We start from the raw sequence: 17,222 nt of genomic DNA on the forward strand, positions 1-17,222 counted from the left end.
AGAATTGCTACCTAATAATGCCATGTTATTATCTTCTTTTCTGTACATAAAGATCACAGATAAATCACCCCAGGACCGTGATCGAGGGGGCTGCAGTGTATCGGGTGCTTCTACAGCAGGTGGCTGCAGTAGTATGGGGGCACCAGACCGAGGTGTAAGTGACAGGAGCTCAGAAAGGCCCCGAACTTCCCCATCCCAAAGGTTAATGTCCACACACCATCACCACCATCATCTTGGCTACTCCCTTTTGCCTGGCCAGTATCAATTGCCCTATGGCACAGGTAATGTACTCTTCACATTTTAATTTAGTTTCTTTAGGGTCAAGAAGTCCATTTGTTTCTATCCCCACTGCTAATATATTGTAAAAAGGTTGACTCCATTATAGACTGTCCGTTAACATTACCAGTCTTTGTTTATTATCTATCTTAACAAAACGTTCTCATTGACCATAGCAAATGAAACAATTGTTTTAATTTTTTGATGCATTGTATAAGGTAAATGTTTCTTGCAATGGAACAGAAATTTTTTTTTTTCTCTTGCGTCCTCTGACAGTCTCCGCCCACTCATACAGTCTTTACTACTGGGTATTGGTCTTATCCACAGGAGTAAGCTAGGCAGAAGATTTTGTTAGAAACATTGACAAAAACTTTGCATAGACACACCTACAGGGGGCTGTCCCTCTGGTCCAATACCTGCAGCATTCCCAATTCAGTTTGTCTTTTGCCTAATTAGGAGTAGGCAGGCTTCCCTTGGCTGGGGCTGCAGTCTCAGCCTTTTCTTCTTCTTGATTTTTATTTCTGTAAAAGTGATTTTTCTTTACACTTATAGCTTTTTATTTGTTCCTGCGCTTAGTTAGTCAGACTTCGGAAGACTACAGCCTTTGAGGAGCTGGGAATCGCACTGGTTGTCCTAGAGCCTTACGGAATCCCAGCCTGCCATCGAGCGTTAGCAGGCTATGCGTACGCCCAGGCCTCGCAAACGACCTGTCCCTGTCCTCAGGGACAAAGCTTGCAAAGTGGCTACTTCGCTGGGATGTCTCAACTGCAGTACGCCGCGTGTTGCTAGCGTCCTGTTCGGCTGACGGCACCCCCACCCGGAGTGGGAGGCTTCCTGTCACAGAGCGGTACCCACGTTTTCGCTGTACCGGTGAGTACCATGCTACCCCTCTATCTATGGCATTATCTGTCGGGGGTGTATGTGGGACCTCTGTTATTGGGATGTCAGTCTATGTGGAGTCTGTGATATACCCCTCATGTCTGTCAGTATGGTTCCCATGTGTCCCTTCACGGTCCCTGCGGGGGCGCTATTGCGGTTCTGCCGCGGTGTGGGGGGGGTTGCGGGGGTCCCTGAGTCCCTTGTGATGCTTGTGCAATGTTTTTGGGGTACAGACATGTTTGTGGGGGGCACATCGGTGTAAAACCGCGGGGCCGCCATTTCAGGTGTGGGCAGGCTGTTTTGACCTCATGTGAGGGCAGCAGCCATTTTCTGTAATGTCTTGGCACCCTTTCGGGCACCATCTTTAATGTGGGCAATGTGTTTCCTCGTGCTCGGCGGCCATTTTCTCAGAGCCTCCCCTATAGACTTACATTGGCAACCATTTTCTTGTGGCTCAGACCTATGTTCGGCCTCTAGTGGCGTGACATAATTTCCTCTTTCCAAGCACACAGATCGAGCTGACAGCATGGGTACAGTATAGACACACTTCTGGGGGCTTTTTCTGCTATTTTTTCTGGGTTATATCTCAGCTGGCAGTTATTATCTTTTAGTGCTTAGTAGCACAGGTTAGTCCCTCATTGCGGTGTATTGCGGTGGAAACCGCCGCTATCGCTGATTTGAGGGGCCAGCGCCATTTAATCTCTAAGTGTTTCTGAGGGAGTCCCAGGATAGCAAATTCCCCCCAGCTCTGGTGGAGGGTTCAGGTACTCCTGAATCCTCTGCAATAGTCTCACTTACTGCTGCACTTACGACTTTAGCGTCCAAGGTGGATCTGTTGATGTCTGAGCGGGCTTCTAAGAAAAGGCCCGGGCTTTCTCAATCTTGATTCGGAGCTAGATATGCTTGCCACGGACAGTGTACCTCCTGAGGGGTCTCAGTCCTCTGTCGGATGGGGGGGGGGAAGGTGGAGGATTCCCCCTTCAGGTCGGCCAGAGAACGTGCTGCAATGTCTGCGCTCATTAGCTCTGTTAAAGACACACTACATTTAGAAGATGAGCCCCACCTCCCGGGTAAGTGGTCTTCCTTTGAGACCCACAAAACCCAGAAGTCGGTTCAGGTGTTTCCCTGTCCCGCTGAGTTTCAGGAAACAGTGAACGAACAATGGCGCAATTTAAAGCGCATTTTTGTGGTGCCTAAGCGGTTTCAGTACCATTATCCCTTTGTGTCTCTGGTGGATTTGTGCTGGATTGTGGCCCCTAAGGTGGACCACTGTTATACCTGAAGGGTTTCACATGTACTGTTACTTTAAGGCTGGCTCCACCCAGGAGTGATGACAAAGGTCAAGGGGCAGAGTGGCCATCTTAGAGACATGTAAGAGATGCATTGATATACAGAGCTGTCTTGTAATGCATGTTGGAGTGTACAGTGAGTCCTGAATAAACATCCGTTGTTCCAGATCAGAGTCCTGTGTCTCTCACAACACGGAGAATATAACGACCACACTGTATCCAGGATAAAGAAAGCCACTCTGATGCCCACGGAGGATTCTCCGGTGTTTAACCACTTCAATACAGGGCACTTTCCCCCCCTTCCTGCCCAAGCCAATTTTCAGCTTTTAGCGCTGTTGCATCTTGAATGACAATTGCGTGGTCATGCAACACTGTACCTAAACCAAATTTATGTCATTTTCCCCCCACAAATAGAGCTTTATTTTGGTGGTATTTGATCACCGCAAGGTTTTTTCTTTTTTGCTAAACAAATAAAAGACTTGAAAAAGTTTGAAAAAAAAAAAAGTTTTTTGTAAATAAGTTTTTTTCCTGCACTGATGAGCACTGATGGGGCGACACTGATGGGGCGACACTGATGGGGTGACACTGATGGGTAGCACTGATGGGTAGCACTGATGGGTAGCACTGATAGGCGGCACTGCTGGGCACTGATAGGCGGCACTGCTGGGCACTGATAGGCGGCACTGCTGGGCACTGACGGGCGGCACTAATGGGAACTGATAGGCGGCACTGGTGGGCAATAATGGGCACTGGTGGGCAGCGCTGATAGGGATGATGGGCACTGGTGGGCAGCACTAATGGGGAGGGCAATGGGGGGCTCCCTGAGCCCTGATTGCCATCCCTGGTGGCCATGGTGGGCATCCCTGGGGTCATGGGTGGGCATCCCTGTTGGTTCTAGTGGCCCCCCCGAGGGTCTGCACTGGTAATCAATGATCTGATTACCAGTGGCGGCCCCCCCTCCCGTTGGAGGAGCCGCCGATCGGCGCTCCTTTACTCATGCCTGTAAGGCACGTACTGAGGAAAGCCGATCAACGGCTCTTCCTGTTTACTATGTGACCAGCCGTGATTGGACACGGCTGGTCACATGGTAAACAGCCTACGTCAGTAGGCTCTTTACCGAGATCGGAGATGCAGGGAGTCAGTGTGACACCTCGCATCACCGATCGCCATTCTGCGCGCAGAGCGCATTAGCCTGCCGCCGTCATATGGCGTCCGGTCAGGATAATGCAACCACATTTCCACCGTCATTCTGCTATAGGGGGGGCGGGATGTGGTCCTCACCCGTTTCAGCCTGCTGGTTTTAATGGCTTAGCTTTTGAAAGCCAGGTACTGAGGAATAGAGGTTTGTCTGGATCAGTGATCCCCACTATGGTGAAGGCGGGGAAGTCGTCTTCCAAGAAGATATGCTATCGTACGCGGAACACGTACATTTCTTGGTGTGAGTCGATTGGCGCTCATCCTTGATCCTTTTCTGTGGCTCGGATCTTAACCTTTCTTCAACAGGGCGTTGATCAGAAGTTGGCCTTGAGTGCCCTCAAGGTCCAGGTGTCTGCCCTGGCAATCTTCTTTCAGTGACCCCTAGCCACGCATTTTTTAGTTTGTACCTTCAAGTGGCTCCACCTGTGCGGTCTCTTTTGCCCCCCATGGAATTTAAACTTAGTACTTTCCGTTCTTCAGAAACCTCCATTTGAGAATATTCGGGAGATTCCCTTGTGTACGTTAACCCAGAAGGTGACATTCTTGGTGGCTGTTACCTCGGGCCGCAGGGTATCAGAATTGGCGGCATTATCCTGTCGCAGTCGCAATTTGGTGGTCCATAGGGATAAAGTGTTTCTTCGTCCCTGTCCATCATTCCTGCCCAAAGTTGTCTCTGACTTTCATTTGAATGAGGACATTGTGTTGCCTTTTTCATGTCCCAAGCCGGCTCCTCCCAAGGAATTTGCTTTGCATACCTTGAATGTGGTTTATGCGATTTGGGTGTAGCTGGCAGCTACTGAGTCCTTTTGGAGGTCAGACACGCTTTTTGTGGTTACGTACGGACCAAGAAAAGGGCTGGCCATTTCTTTGGCTACCATCCCTGGATGGATCAAACAGGCAGTGACTCATTCCTATTCCAATAAAGGTCAGGTTCCACCTTTCTCTGTCACGGCGCTTTCTACTCGGGCGCTGGGTACTTCTTAGGCCTTCCCTCATTAGGCATCAGTATAGCAAGTTTGCAAGGCGACTACTTGGTCGTTGGTGCATAACTTCACGAAATTCTATAAGGTAGATACTTTGGCTGCAAAGTTTTTCAGGCTGCTGTTTAAGGGTGTTTTTCTTTAAACCTTTGTTTCTCTATCGTCCATCGACAGAAGCAGCCTCATCTCCATGAGCTGACTGGGTTATGCTGCCACCTGCAGGAGTAGTCTAGGCAGTATGTTACTACAAAACTTTTAAGATATACATGCCCACGGGGCTGTCCCTCCAGACATAACCCCCCCCCCCCCCCACTGCCACAGCCCAGCACATCAGTTTTTTTCTGCCTAGAGAAGGAGTAGGACCTAGGTTTCCTTCTTGGACTCCGGGCTCAGTTTTTTTTATCCTTTTCAGAATATTTATTTTTGTTTCTCTTTACTCGCTAGCTAGTGTTCAGGAAAGATTTTTCCTGGTGATCTACAAGCAACGATGCCGACTGGGGCTTCGCACTGGATAATCTAGATCTTTATGGTCCCCCCAGTCTGGCCTACGAGCGCGAGCAGGTTATAGTCCCGACCTAGGCCTAGCCATGACAGTGCCCCCTTTTCCGGATGGGGACGAGTCTGCGAGTAGATGCCTCGCCGGGACGCAACGACCTAGAACGCCCTGAGTCGCAGTATACCCCTCGGCTGGCAGCACCCCCACTTCGGGTGGGAGGCAGTCTGCCCGGAGCGGAGCCCATCCGGTCCATGGAATGGTGAGTAAATGTGCCCCCCTTGCACCTGCTGGTCTTGGGGGGGGGGGGGGGATGTGGGCCCTTTCCTGGGGATAATGGGGTTTTTGCCTCCAAGAGATCCCCCCCTGGCCTGCCCGGTGCCCGGTCAGTGTCCTATCCCTCCCCCCTTTCCCTGCGATGGCTGTGTGTCTGGAGCACCTGGGGGGGTGACATGGTACCTTGGGCTTGCTGGTCCCTGTTGTGGTTCCTGAGGCCTTCATGTGTCAGTTCCTGGCCGCTTGGCTTACGTGGGTGCCACCATCTAAAGTGTGGGCAATGTGAATTTTTCCCCATAGACTTCTATGGGGCAGCTATTTTCCCTGAGGCTTCCTATTGATGTGTATGGGCGTCCATCTTTCTGTAGCTCCTGTGCTATGCTGAGCAGCGTGACCTTCCCCAGGCGACATCACTTCCTGTGCTTTTGTTTCTTGCTGCAAGCCGAGGTCACTGCCTGCCTTCTTTCCATGCTGCTGGAAGAATCAGGAGGACAGTTTGTCTGAGGTGGTACAGTACTTGGGGGTCCCTGCGGGTATATTCCTGCACATTCTGCTGTCAGTTTATTTTAAGGGGGTTCTCTGCAGACCGCTGCAATTGGTGGTGGGTGCCGCGATCTGCACTCTTAAAGCGACAGTATTTGCTACTTGCAATATGGAGTCCCAAACAGTGCAATCACCCTCAGACCCACTCTGTGCAACTCCCGCACCATCCGGATCACAGTCGCTGCCTGCGATTTTAGCAGCCCTGAAAAGCCTGGCGACTAAAGTTGATTTAGTCATGAAAAAGGTTGATAGCCGAAAATGGCTGCTGCCTTCTCCATCTATGGAGGTGTATTCTGAATCAGAGACTGATGTGCTCACCCCGGATGCTCCCCTACCTCAGGAGTCGCTGTCCTCGCAGTCAGATGGTGAAGAGGACGTGTCCTCTTAAGCTGCAGCTCGGTAACGCGCTTTAGAGGAAGCCCTGATTATTTCAGTATGAAACACTTTAAAATTGGCTGATGAGCCCAGGCCGACAGACGCAGGTAGCTGACAGGGTTTTCCCTTGTCCTGACACTTTTCACTATATTGTGAATGACCAATGGCGGCACGTTAAGCACGTGTTAGTGGTGTCAAAATGCTTTAAACGCTGGCACCCCTTTGCTGAAAAGGTTTCCAACCGTTGGATGGTGCCACCTAAAGTGGCCCATCCTCTTTCCAGTTTAAACAAATCTACCCTTGTACCTGTGGAGTATTCACCGGTCTTTACGGATCCAGAGGACAGGCGGGTGGAATCCCTTTCCCGCTATCTTCACGTGCTGGCGGGTTCCATTTTGAAACCGGTTTTTGTGTCTGTGTTAGTCTCACAGACGGTGATGGAATGGATTAGGGGTTTGCGGGAGTCTTTGGACCCCAAGTCTGTTCCTCTGGAACAGCTGGACCCAGGTGATCCAGGCTCTGGTGTTTCCTGTGTGATGCGTCTATGGATGTGGCTCCCTGGTGGCCTGAGTTTCGGCCGTGGGCATTGTTTTAAGGCGCATGGTTTGACTGAAGAGCTGGTTGGCTGACCAAGCTTCTAAGAAAGTCCTAGCTGATCTCCCCTTTCTGGGTGAGCGTTTGTTTGGCGACTCATTGGATGAGTTGATCAAGGGCCTGACTGGTGGGAAGAGTACTCTTCTTCCTCAATCTTGCAAGGGTAAGACTCCCCGTACTAAGCGGGGACCCTCTTTTTCTGCTCATAAACTTTTTCTTTCGTGGCTCCGGGGCGCAAGAAAAAGGTAAGCTATTCAGAGCTTCCTGGAGGAGCTAAAAAGTATTGGGGCAAGCCCAAGGCCGGTCAGTCCGGTGCTGCTGACAAGTCCTCTTCAGCATGAAGGGGTGCCCTCACCCGTCTCAGGGGTGGGGGGACGTCTGCGCTTCTTTCAGGAACCCTGGACTTCCTTCATTCAGGACGATTGGGTTCGCTAACTGATTTGCTCCAGGTTCAAGATCGAATTCTGGTCCCAGCCAAGGGACAAGTTCTCTTTCAGTCAAATCTTCACCTGTCTCCAGAGCAGGATCTGCGGGAGGCTGTGTGAAATCTCCTGGCTCAAGGGGTGATTGTGCCAGTTCCTCCGCAGGAACGTTCTTAAGGTTTCTTTTCAAACCTGTTCATGGTGCCCAGAAAAGAGGGCAAGGTGCGTCCAATCCTGGACCTTTAAAGCTCTGAACTGCTTTGTGCGGGTGCAGAAGTTTTGAATGGAGTCCATTCGGTCACGGGTGGCATCATTGAATCAGGGGGATTTTCTGGCCTCAAAAATGCATATCTCCACGTCCCCATATTCAAGGGACATTGTTTTCTCCGCTTTGGGGTGGCAGAGGAGCACTTTCAATTTGTGGCTTGGCTCCCAGGGTTTTTACCAAGGTCCTAGCCCCTGTGCTGGCCTTGTTACGTCAACGAGGTATCTACATAGTGGGATATCTGGATGATCTTCTGTTGCGAGCAGTCTCCCATTCGGATCTGCTGGACAACGTCTCTATCACCATTCAGACCCTTCAAGACTTTGGGTGGACGATCAATTTAGAAAAATCTCCCCTGACACCATCCGTACGGGTCACTTATCTGGGGCTGATCCTTCACTGCTCTGGCGAGGGTCTTCCTTCCCTTGGACAAGCTTCAGAAGTTTCAAAGGGCGGTCCATTTCTGATGGAGGCTGATTAGTCCTCCTTGCGGGCCTGCATGAGCGCCCTGGGTCTATTGGTCTCGACCTTCGAATCGGTCCCGTTTGCTCAGTCTCACTCGAGACAGTTGCAGAAAGAGATTCTGACAAAATGGAACAGAGATCCTCGGTCATTGGACCCGAAGATTCGGTTGAGCCATCTTGCGACGTCGGTTCTCTTGGTGGCTCCAGTCACCTGTCCTGTGCCAGGTCAAGTCCTTCCTGCCAGTGTTTTGGACAGTGGTCACCATGTACGCCGGCCTGTCAGGCTGGGGTTAAGTGCTGGGGAAGCTCTGTGCCCAGGGGACTTGGACGACTGAAGAGTCTTCCTTGCAGATCAATATTTTGCAATAGCAAATCAAGCAATAGCAATCAAGATAGATAGATAGCAATCAAGCTCTGCCTGCTTCACTGGACGAGTCGGCTACATGGCTCTCCAGTTTAGGTTCAGTCGGACAATGCCACTGCCGTGGCTTACATCAATCCTCGGGGGCACCAAGAGTGCCCTGGCGGCCAAGGAGGTGGCCAGGATTCTGGTGTGGGCAGAACACAATGTTCTGGCTCTTTCCGCAGTCCACATCCCGGGTGTGTAGGATTGGCAGGCACCTGAGTCGTCAGGTGTTGGATCAAGGGGAGTGGTCCCTTTATCCGGAGTTTTTTTGTCTCCTGTGTGCCCAGTGGGGGACTCCGGAGGTGGATCTGTTTGCGTCTCACCTCAACAGGAAGGTTCAGCGTTTTGTGGCCAGGTTTCGGGATCCTCTGGCCGACGCCACGGACACTCTGGTGGCTCCCTGGAGTCAGTATCGCCTGTTCTATGCCTTCCCTCGGCTCATTCTCCTGCCGAGGTTTCTTCGCCGGGTGGCGATGGAAGGTGTTCCGGTCATTCCGGTGGCACCAGACTGGCCCCGGCGGTCCTGGTACGCAGAACTGGTAAAAATGGTCGTGGGTCTTCCATTGCGTCTTCCTCTGCGGGAAGATCTTATATCTCAAGGACCGATCTTCCATCCTGTTATACGGTCGCTGGCTTTAACGACTTGGCTGTTGAAAGCAAATTATTGAGGGATAGAGGTCTCTCTGATTTGGTGATTTCTACCCTTTTGAAGGCCAGGAAGTCGACATCTAGGAAGATCTATCATCATACGTGGAAATCGTACATTTCATGGTGTGAATTGCTGCAGCTGCACCTCGCTTGTTCTCTATAGCTAGGGTTTTGGCCTTCTTACAAAAAAGGGGTTGAGCAGTGCTTGGCGTTGGGCACTATCAAGGGCCAGGTGTCGGCCTTGGCTATTTACATCCAACGTCCCTTGGCTACTAATAGTTTCAATGGGGGTGTATGTGATCCCTGCGCTGTCTGAGGTAATAAGAGATCCCCTGCTGCAGCACCACTGAGACTGATACTAAAACAGTTAAAGGATATAGATATGGGGGTAGTGGTGCGCTTCAAGGGTTGACTCCTATAGATCTCTCTTAAATTGGTGGGTGTATTGTACAAATCTCTTGATTTAAAAGTGCTTAATGTACTGGATATCTGTGTACATATAAATAAAGATGAAAGTGCGGGTGCGTATTGCTAATCACAGAAATGTATATATCGATCAATAAAATATTGCAATTCTTCCTATTTGCACTTGTATTAATAAATATATAAAGATATATAAAAAAATATTATTTTACAAACACAGTATCAATCTTCAATCCAATTATAAAAGGTGAATAAAACATAAGTGCTCAAATAAAGTGCTGCATGCTTGTTATAATTAGTGGGTGTTGAAAAATCAATCTGTGAGCAACTCTGTTGCAATCCCTAAAATAAGTATTGACTAGTCCGCAAAATAAATCTCAAAAAAACTTGTGAATAATCCTCTTCTTTGTGACCGTGCTTCAAGGGTTAAATCAAGTGACTATGTTCTCCTTCACCTGTGTATCACCTCTATGTGCTCTAGCCTCTCCCCTTATAGGCAAGAAAGTATTGCCTTTGGTATCTATTCAGACTTTTCAATGAACTCTGCTTGCCTCACTCCGGATCCTTGAACCCTCTATATTATCTGACACCTCTGACTCAGATTCAGAGATGGTCACTGCAGGTCCCTCTGCAAGGGCTGTTACCTCAGGTAAAGCTCCCTCAGACAGTGAGGAGGACGTTCCTTCTCCCGCTATAATTCAGGAAGAAGCATTGGTGGACGCACTAGTTGTGGCAGTGCGGGAAACCTTAAGACTTGAGGTTTTACCGGCAGAGGCAACTGAAACAGAGATTCCCTTTGGTACTAACAAGCCCATCAAAACGGTGAAGGTTTTTCCTGTACCCAAGTGTTTTGGTAATAAAATTAAAGGAGAATGGGAGCATTCTAAGCGTACCTTTACGATTTCCAAGCGTATTGCTAGACGCTATCCATTTGAGGAATCCTTCATTAAGAAATGGACGGTACCACCAGTGGTGGATCCACCTATTTCCAGGCTGAATAAAGCCACGGTTATCCCAGTGGAGGACACTTCGTCCTTTAAGGATCCGGTGGATCGGAAGATGGAAGCAAAGTCCCGCACTATCTTCTCTCTGATAGGGTCAGCATTTAGACCAGTAATTGTTATTGGTCTAGTTTCCCAGACACTTACGGAATGGGCGAGATTGGTACTCCAAGACCTTAGGGGAAAAGATATTCCCCAGGAAACATCTGATTTGATGGAACAGATTATACAAGGGCTACAGTTTATCTGTGACGCAGCCTTGGACACTGCTCCCCTATTAGGGCATGCATCTATGTCAGCGGTAATCCTCAGACGTGTGCTGTGGTTAAAATGCTGGTCAGCTGACCTAGGTTCCAAAAAGACCTTGACGAATCTCCCCTTTCAGGGGAATCGTCTATTTGGGGCCACCCTAGATGAAATTATTAAGGATGCCACTGGGGGCAAGAGCACTTTCTTGCCACAGGCTGCTAAAGCTAAGGGACCTCGCAACAAGCGAGGACCTTTCTTTACCTCCCATAAAGGGTTCGTACGCCCGGCTGGAACAAGCGGGAAAGGCAAGACTCCTCCAGGAGGGTTCAAGAAAGGCTGGTCGGACAAACAGAGGACTGACTCAGCCAAACCCGAAGCAAAGGATTACACAGCCTGAAGGTGCGCCCCCACCCGGGTTGAGGGTGGGGGGACGTTTTCACCGGTATTCAGGACATTAGATCGAGCATCGACTACTACTACCGGTGCGATTCTTCCCTTCCAACATTTAAGTACTACAGGGAGCGGTTACCACCATGGGAGCTTAATCTGGTTTTGTCTGAATTTTGAGTATATTAGGGAGATTTCTCTGCTTTCTGTGTCCTCTGACTTAATCCGTCTTTTCTTCCTAAGGTGGTGTCGGATTTTCACCTGAATGGAGATTGTGTTGCCTTCCTTATGTCCTAAGCCTAAACATCCCAAAGAAGTTGCCTTGCACTCTCTGGATGTGGTTTGGGCGATAAGGGTTTATCTGATGGTTACTGAGTCCTTAAGGAAGTTGGACTCTCTTTGTTCTTCCAAACGGTCCTCGCAAAGTTTTGGCTGCGTCCGCTGCTACCATTTCTAGATGGATCAGGCAGACGGTTGTTCAGGCTTATTCGATCAAGGGTCAGGTTCCTCCTTTCCCTGTGAGGGCGCTTTCTACTAGAACGCCGAGTGCCTCTTGGGCTTTTTGCCATCAGGCCTCTGTGGCACAAGTTTGTAAGGCAGCAACTTAGTCGTCTGTGCACACCTTTACAAAATTTTACAAGGTGGATTTGTTGGCATCTTCGGATGCCTCTTTTGGCCGCAAGGTTTTGCAGGCTGCTGTTTCATAAGAGAATGTTTTTTGTTATTCTTAGGGATCTTTTACCTGGGTGAGCTCCTGTTTGGTTGAGCTCCATGTTGCCCGATTGGCTATGTTTAGCCTCTTGGAGTTGACGTTACTGTCCGGTTGCATTTTTCCCACCCCTCATGCCTATACTGCTTTGGGACGTCCCACTCAGCTCATGCAGATGAGGCTGCGTCTGTCGATGGACAATAGAGAAAATAATATTTTTGTAAGATCTTGCCTTAAAATTGCCTGCCTCTCTGTATGGGGATTGTTTCTTTGTCTTCACTGTTTGCTCTGTATGGGGATGGTTTCTTTGGTAGCAAGCAGTGAAGACAAACTGATGTGCTCGGCTGTGTTAAAAGTTTTGTACTAACTTACTGCCTAGACTACTCCTGCAGGTGGCAGCATAACCCACTCAGCTCATGGTGATGAGGCTGGTTCTTTCAATAGAGAAAAAGATTTTACAGTAAGATCTTACAAAAATCTTATTTTTTCAGACGATGCTCCTGTGATGCGAGTTAAGGCTCATGTGTCCTGGTTAAGGGCTCTTATGTTTAGCCTTGGGTTATTTTCCCCACCCCTAATTATCTTTTTTGGCACTGCTTTTAGACATTCCAGTAGTTATGATTTTTGGAGAGCTGTGTCCATAGATGAATGAAAGAGAAAATGTGATTTTTGGACTTATCGTAAAAATCCATTTCTCTGAGTGCATCGACGGACACAGCAACCACCCCTCTATGGAGTTCTTAAACTTCTATACTGCTTGCTACTAAACTGATTACCTAGAGCAGAGAGGGGGTTATATACCAAGCTTAGGATGGCCCATGGTCGTAGCCAGGTGTTTTGTTCTGCCTGGTCTTGCCTGGAGGAGGCAATATAACCCAATGGGTATTATTTATGGAGCGCTGTGTCCGTCGAACTTGGAGAAATGGATTTTACAGTAAGCATAAAAATCCCCTTTTAACGCTGTTATGGGTGCTCACAATGGTCAGCTTTCATCTATTTATGTAACATCTTTATCACAAAAATTAAAGTGTTGGCTGTAACTGCTTATAAAGTATTAGCTGGAAATCACCTTCAGTTTGTTAGTGTAATTTAATCTGCTGGTACATCCTAAAACCCTCTTCCCTTTAGATTAGCAATACTGCTGTCCAAAGGTGTCCATGTACAAATTCATCCTAAATGGGCCACTCTGATACAGGAGGTTTGTTACTGGCCAGGTCACCAGGTGAAAACAGAGGGGAAAAAGGGCCTAAGAATTAGAAAACCAAAAGCAGCCACACCAAATCTAAAAATTGGTAGATTGGATAAGCTGCAATATATTACATTTTTGTTTTGGGTCTCATATTACTTTACATTCCAAGGTTTAGTTCTTCTAAGCTAGAGGTATCCTACTCCATTTCATTGCGGGCCACATCAGCATTACGGTTTCCCTCAAAGGGCTGGATGTATCTGTAAGACTATATATCTACTATTTATCATACATAATAATTGCCTCTGCATTCAGTTATTACTAATTTTAGTAATAATTTAAGTAAAATGTGAGAGAACAGAGTTCAGGCTTATGCCGTGTACAGGGTGCTGAGTGACAAGCTACAGGCTTGTGAATTAGCAATCACCATACTGACTACATACCTTGCAACATTTCTAATCCCTGCATTAGCTGGACTTCTGACAGGCTGAACAGGTATTTGTGATACTTTGAGGGGGACAAAGAGGAATCTGTGAAAGTGCTGAAGCACATATATACTTTTTTATAATTGGGCCAGATATCTACTTTAAAGCGGAGTTCCGGGCACAAAAACGATTTTTTTTTTTTTGTGCCCCTCCGCTAGGTAGACCTGACCTGAAAAGGAATCGGATAGTTATTTTTATTTTTTTTGTTTACTCACCTTTTTATTGAAGATCGTAAATACTCACCTCTGACTGCTTCCTCCCTCGGAGCCGCGGCTCACCCCGTCACTTCCTGCGCTGCGATGATTCCTGGGAGCTAAACGTCATCGCTCCCAGGAATCAATGCGCCGCACCGGCCCCGCTCGTCACTTCCGGGCGACGCCGCATTCCCCTGCTAAACAGCTTCTGAGCATGCCCAGAAGCTGTTTAGGAATGCCGCGCCGGAAGTGACGAGAGGGGCCGGTGCGGCGCATTCTGGGAGAAGAAGACGCAGAAGAGGACCGCGCCGGCTTCAGCTGCCCACAAGAGAGATGGAAACGCTGTGGAAGAAATTTTCTAAGTAAGTATTTCTTCTAAAAGGTAAGTGCGAACCGGGACAGATCAGAGGCTAGCCATTGTGGAATGTGCTAGCCCTGACTGTCCCGGGGGTATGTTCATCAAAAAATGACATCTGTGCCCGGAACTCCGCTTTAAGGAGGAGTTTTGTTTAGTCACACAATTCCACGATCTAAAGCTATAGTAGTCTAAAACATTTAAATTAAACTCCAGCCAAATGTGTTTACTATTTTTGAAGTGGGGAAAAAAGAATCTCTGCTTTTTTTTTTATCCTGGCCAGTTAACCTTGGGAGGCTTTTGTTCCAGAGGCAAGGTTAACCTGGACTGGAAGTGGGGGGAAATTTCCCAAGCAATAAAATCTTAATGGTTTTTATTTTTCCTCATTCTATTTAAAAGGGGGGGGGGGGGCAAATGTTTTGATTTCTTGCATTCCAGATTTAAAAGAAAAATATATCATCATTTTTAAGTACCTTTTTCTGATTGCAGGTTTATCATCTACACCCATTGTAGCAAGTCAGCAGGGTTCCGCTCCATCACTTTACCCACCTCCGCGGAGGTGAAAATTGTAAGTTTCTAGTTATTCTGCCAATGTTCATCATTTAAATTTTTACTATGTGTTTGTTTAGCTGCACCTTTGCTTGCATGTATTCCTGTATTATCCCAAAGCTTGTGTGCTCCAAACAGTTTACCTAAACAACAAAATATCTACATTTGTGTACAGGCTATTGTCATACAACAGTGTTGGCGAACCTTGGCACCTGAGATGTTTTGGAACTACATTTCCCATGATGCTCAACTACACTGCAGTGTGCATGAGCATCATGGGAAATGTAGTTCCAAAACATCTGGGGTGCCAGGGTTTGCCATCATTGTCCTACAACATCAAATAATGGTTCTTAGATTTCTTTTAAACCAGGCAGTTTTCCTAGCTGTCTAGCAAATTGCACACAATTTTTCTATCTTGTTTTGAGTAGAAAGTCAGTACGCAGCATCACTCACACCTATGGAGATGCGTGGAGATGCGTGTATGGAGTAATATATACACTGCTCAAAAATTAAGGAACACTTTGAAAACACATCAGATCTCAATGGGGAAAAATATCATGCTGGATATATATAATCAGTAATGTGTTGGGAACCAAATGATGACACCTCATTTGATGAAAATTAAAATGATCAACCTACAAGGGGCTGAATTCGAAGACAATCTGAAAATCAAAGTGAAAAACTCATGCAGCAGGCTAGTCCATTTTGCTGAAATTTAATTGCAGCAACTTAAAATGGTACTCATTAGTTTGTATGGCCCCCACGTTCTTGCATGCATGCCTGAAAACATCAGGTCATGCTCCTATTTAGACAACGGATGGTGTCCTGAGATATTTTCTCCCAGACCTCTGGACCAAGGTATCACTGAGCTCCTGAACAGACTGAGGTGCAACCTGGCGGCATCGGATGGACCTAAACATAAAGTCCCAGAGGTGTTCTATTGCATTTAGGTCAGGCAAGTGAGTGGACCTTTCAATGGTGTGAATTCCTTCATCCTTCAGGAACTGGCTGCATACTCTCAACATGAGGCCAGTCATTGTCCTGCACCAGGAGGAACCCAGGCCCCTCTGTACCAGCGTAGGATCTGACAATGGGTCCAAGGATTTCATCCTGATACCAAATGGCAGCCAGTGTGCCATTGTCTAGGCAGCATAACATTCTCCACGGCTTCTCCAGACCCTTTCACATCTGTCACATGTGCCCAAGGTGAACCTGCTCTCATCTGTGAAAAGCACAGGACGCCCGTTGCGGACGTGCCAATTCTGGTGTTCAATGGCAAATGCCAATCGATCTTCACTGTGTCGGGCAGTGAGCACAGGGCCCACTAGAGGATGTCAGGCCCTCAGGCCACCCTCATGAAGTCTGTTTCTGATTGTTTGGTCAGAGACATTCACACCAGTGGTCTGCTGGAGGTCATTTGTAGGGCTCTAGCAGTGCTCATCCTCTTCCTCCTTGCACAAAGGAGCAGATACCAGTCCTGCTGATGGGTTAAGGACCTTCTACGACCCTGTCCAGCTCTCTTAGAGTAACTGCCTGTCTCCTGGAATCTCCTCCATGCTCTTGAGACTGTGCTGGAGACACAGTAAACCTTCTGGCAATGGCACGTGTTAATGTGCCATCCTGGAGGAGTTGGACTGCCTGTAAAACCTCTATAGGGTCCAGGTATTGCCTCATGCTTCCAGTAGTGACATTGACCCTAGCCAAATGCAATACTAGTGAAAAACAGTCAGAAAAGATGAATAGGGAAAAAAAGTAATTTGCCACCACCTGTAAATCCATTCCTGTTTTTGAGGTTGTCTCATTGTTGCCCATCTAGTGCACCTTTTTAAAATTTAACACCATAGCAGTTGAAACAGGTTAACAACCCCCTCTACTTCTTAACTGTCCATATCAATATCCCAGGTGTTTAATTGACTTGATGCGTTACTCCGATTAAAAAAGTGTTCCTTTAATTTTCTTGAGGAGTGTGTGTGTGTTAAAAAATTGTGTACTGTATTACATAGTGCTTACAAATGATATTGCCTCTTTAACTTGAACATCTCAACCCTGAAATTTTATGTAATAAATTACTTTTTAACTGGCAATGCCAGTAATGTGTATAGCATCGTAATATAACAAATATGCAGTTTTTATCAGTCTTTCCACCTCTGCTCACAGAAAATAAAAACTTTCTGTAAGGAAAAGTCAAAGGTAAATTTTGCTAGCTACATAAAGAAAAAATGTCACATCTATCTAAATAATGCTATGTACTATTGAAAACCGGTTGTGAAATAAACCAAAGTGTATGTATCTAGGAGATAGAAAATGTACTGGTTAGCATTTTCAACCAGATTCTGCATTGTACTCACCCAGTAAAGTAAAAAGTAAAGGCTGAAAAGGATAATCTGGGTGCCATTGTCAATAAGAACATTCTATCCTTCAGACAGTGTGATAATCAAGGCCCTTTTTTATTCCAGAATATTTAATAAAATGAAGCATGCAGGAAACTGCAAAATTTGGCTGTGGAGAAATTTGTCTTTTATACTTGTGCAGACTTGCACTCCCTATCTATCAGTTCTGCAAAATCTAGACAACCAT

The 17,222-nt window shown here is 47.3% G+C and overlaps 1 protein-coding gene across 2 annotated transcripts in view; it reads left to right on the forward strand.

Annotated features, from left to right (window-relative positions):
* Positions 1–14,664, forward strand: part of ZNF609 (zinc finger protein 609) — a 216,949-nt gene extending 202,285 nt beyond the window's left edge. For both annotated transcript variants that reach the window (XM_082254933.1, XM_082254934.1), the window contains exons 8-9: positions 53–281; positions 14,586–14,664. In XM_082254933.1, coding sequence (XP_082111059.1) covers positions 53–281; positions 14,586–14,659 — 303 coding nt within the window. In that variant the 3' untranslated portion in view covers positions 14,660–14,664. The remainder of the gene's footprint in view (positions 1–52; positions 282–14,585) is intronic.
* The last annotated feature ends 2,558 nt before the right edge of the window (positions 14,665–17,222 follow it).

Source organism: Pelophylax lessonae, assembly GCF_965119305.1.
Source record: "Pelophylax lessonae genome assembly, chromosome: 4".
NCBI lineage: Eukaryota > Metazoa > Chordata > Amphibia > Anura > Ranidae > Pelophylax > Pelophylax lessonae.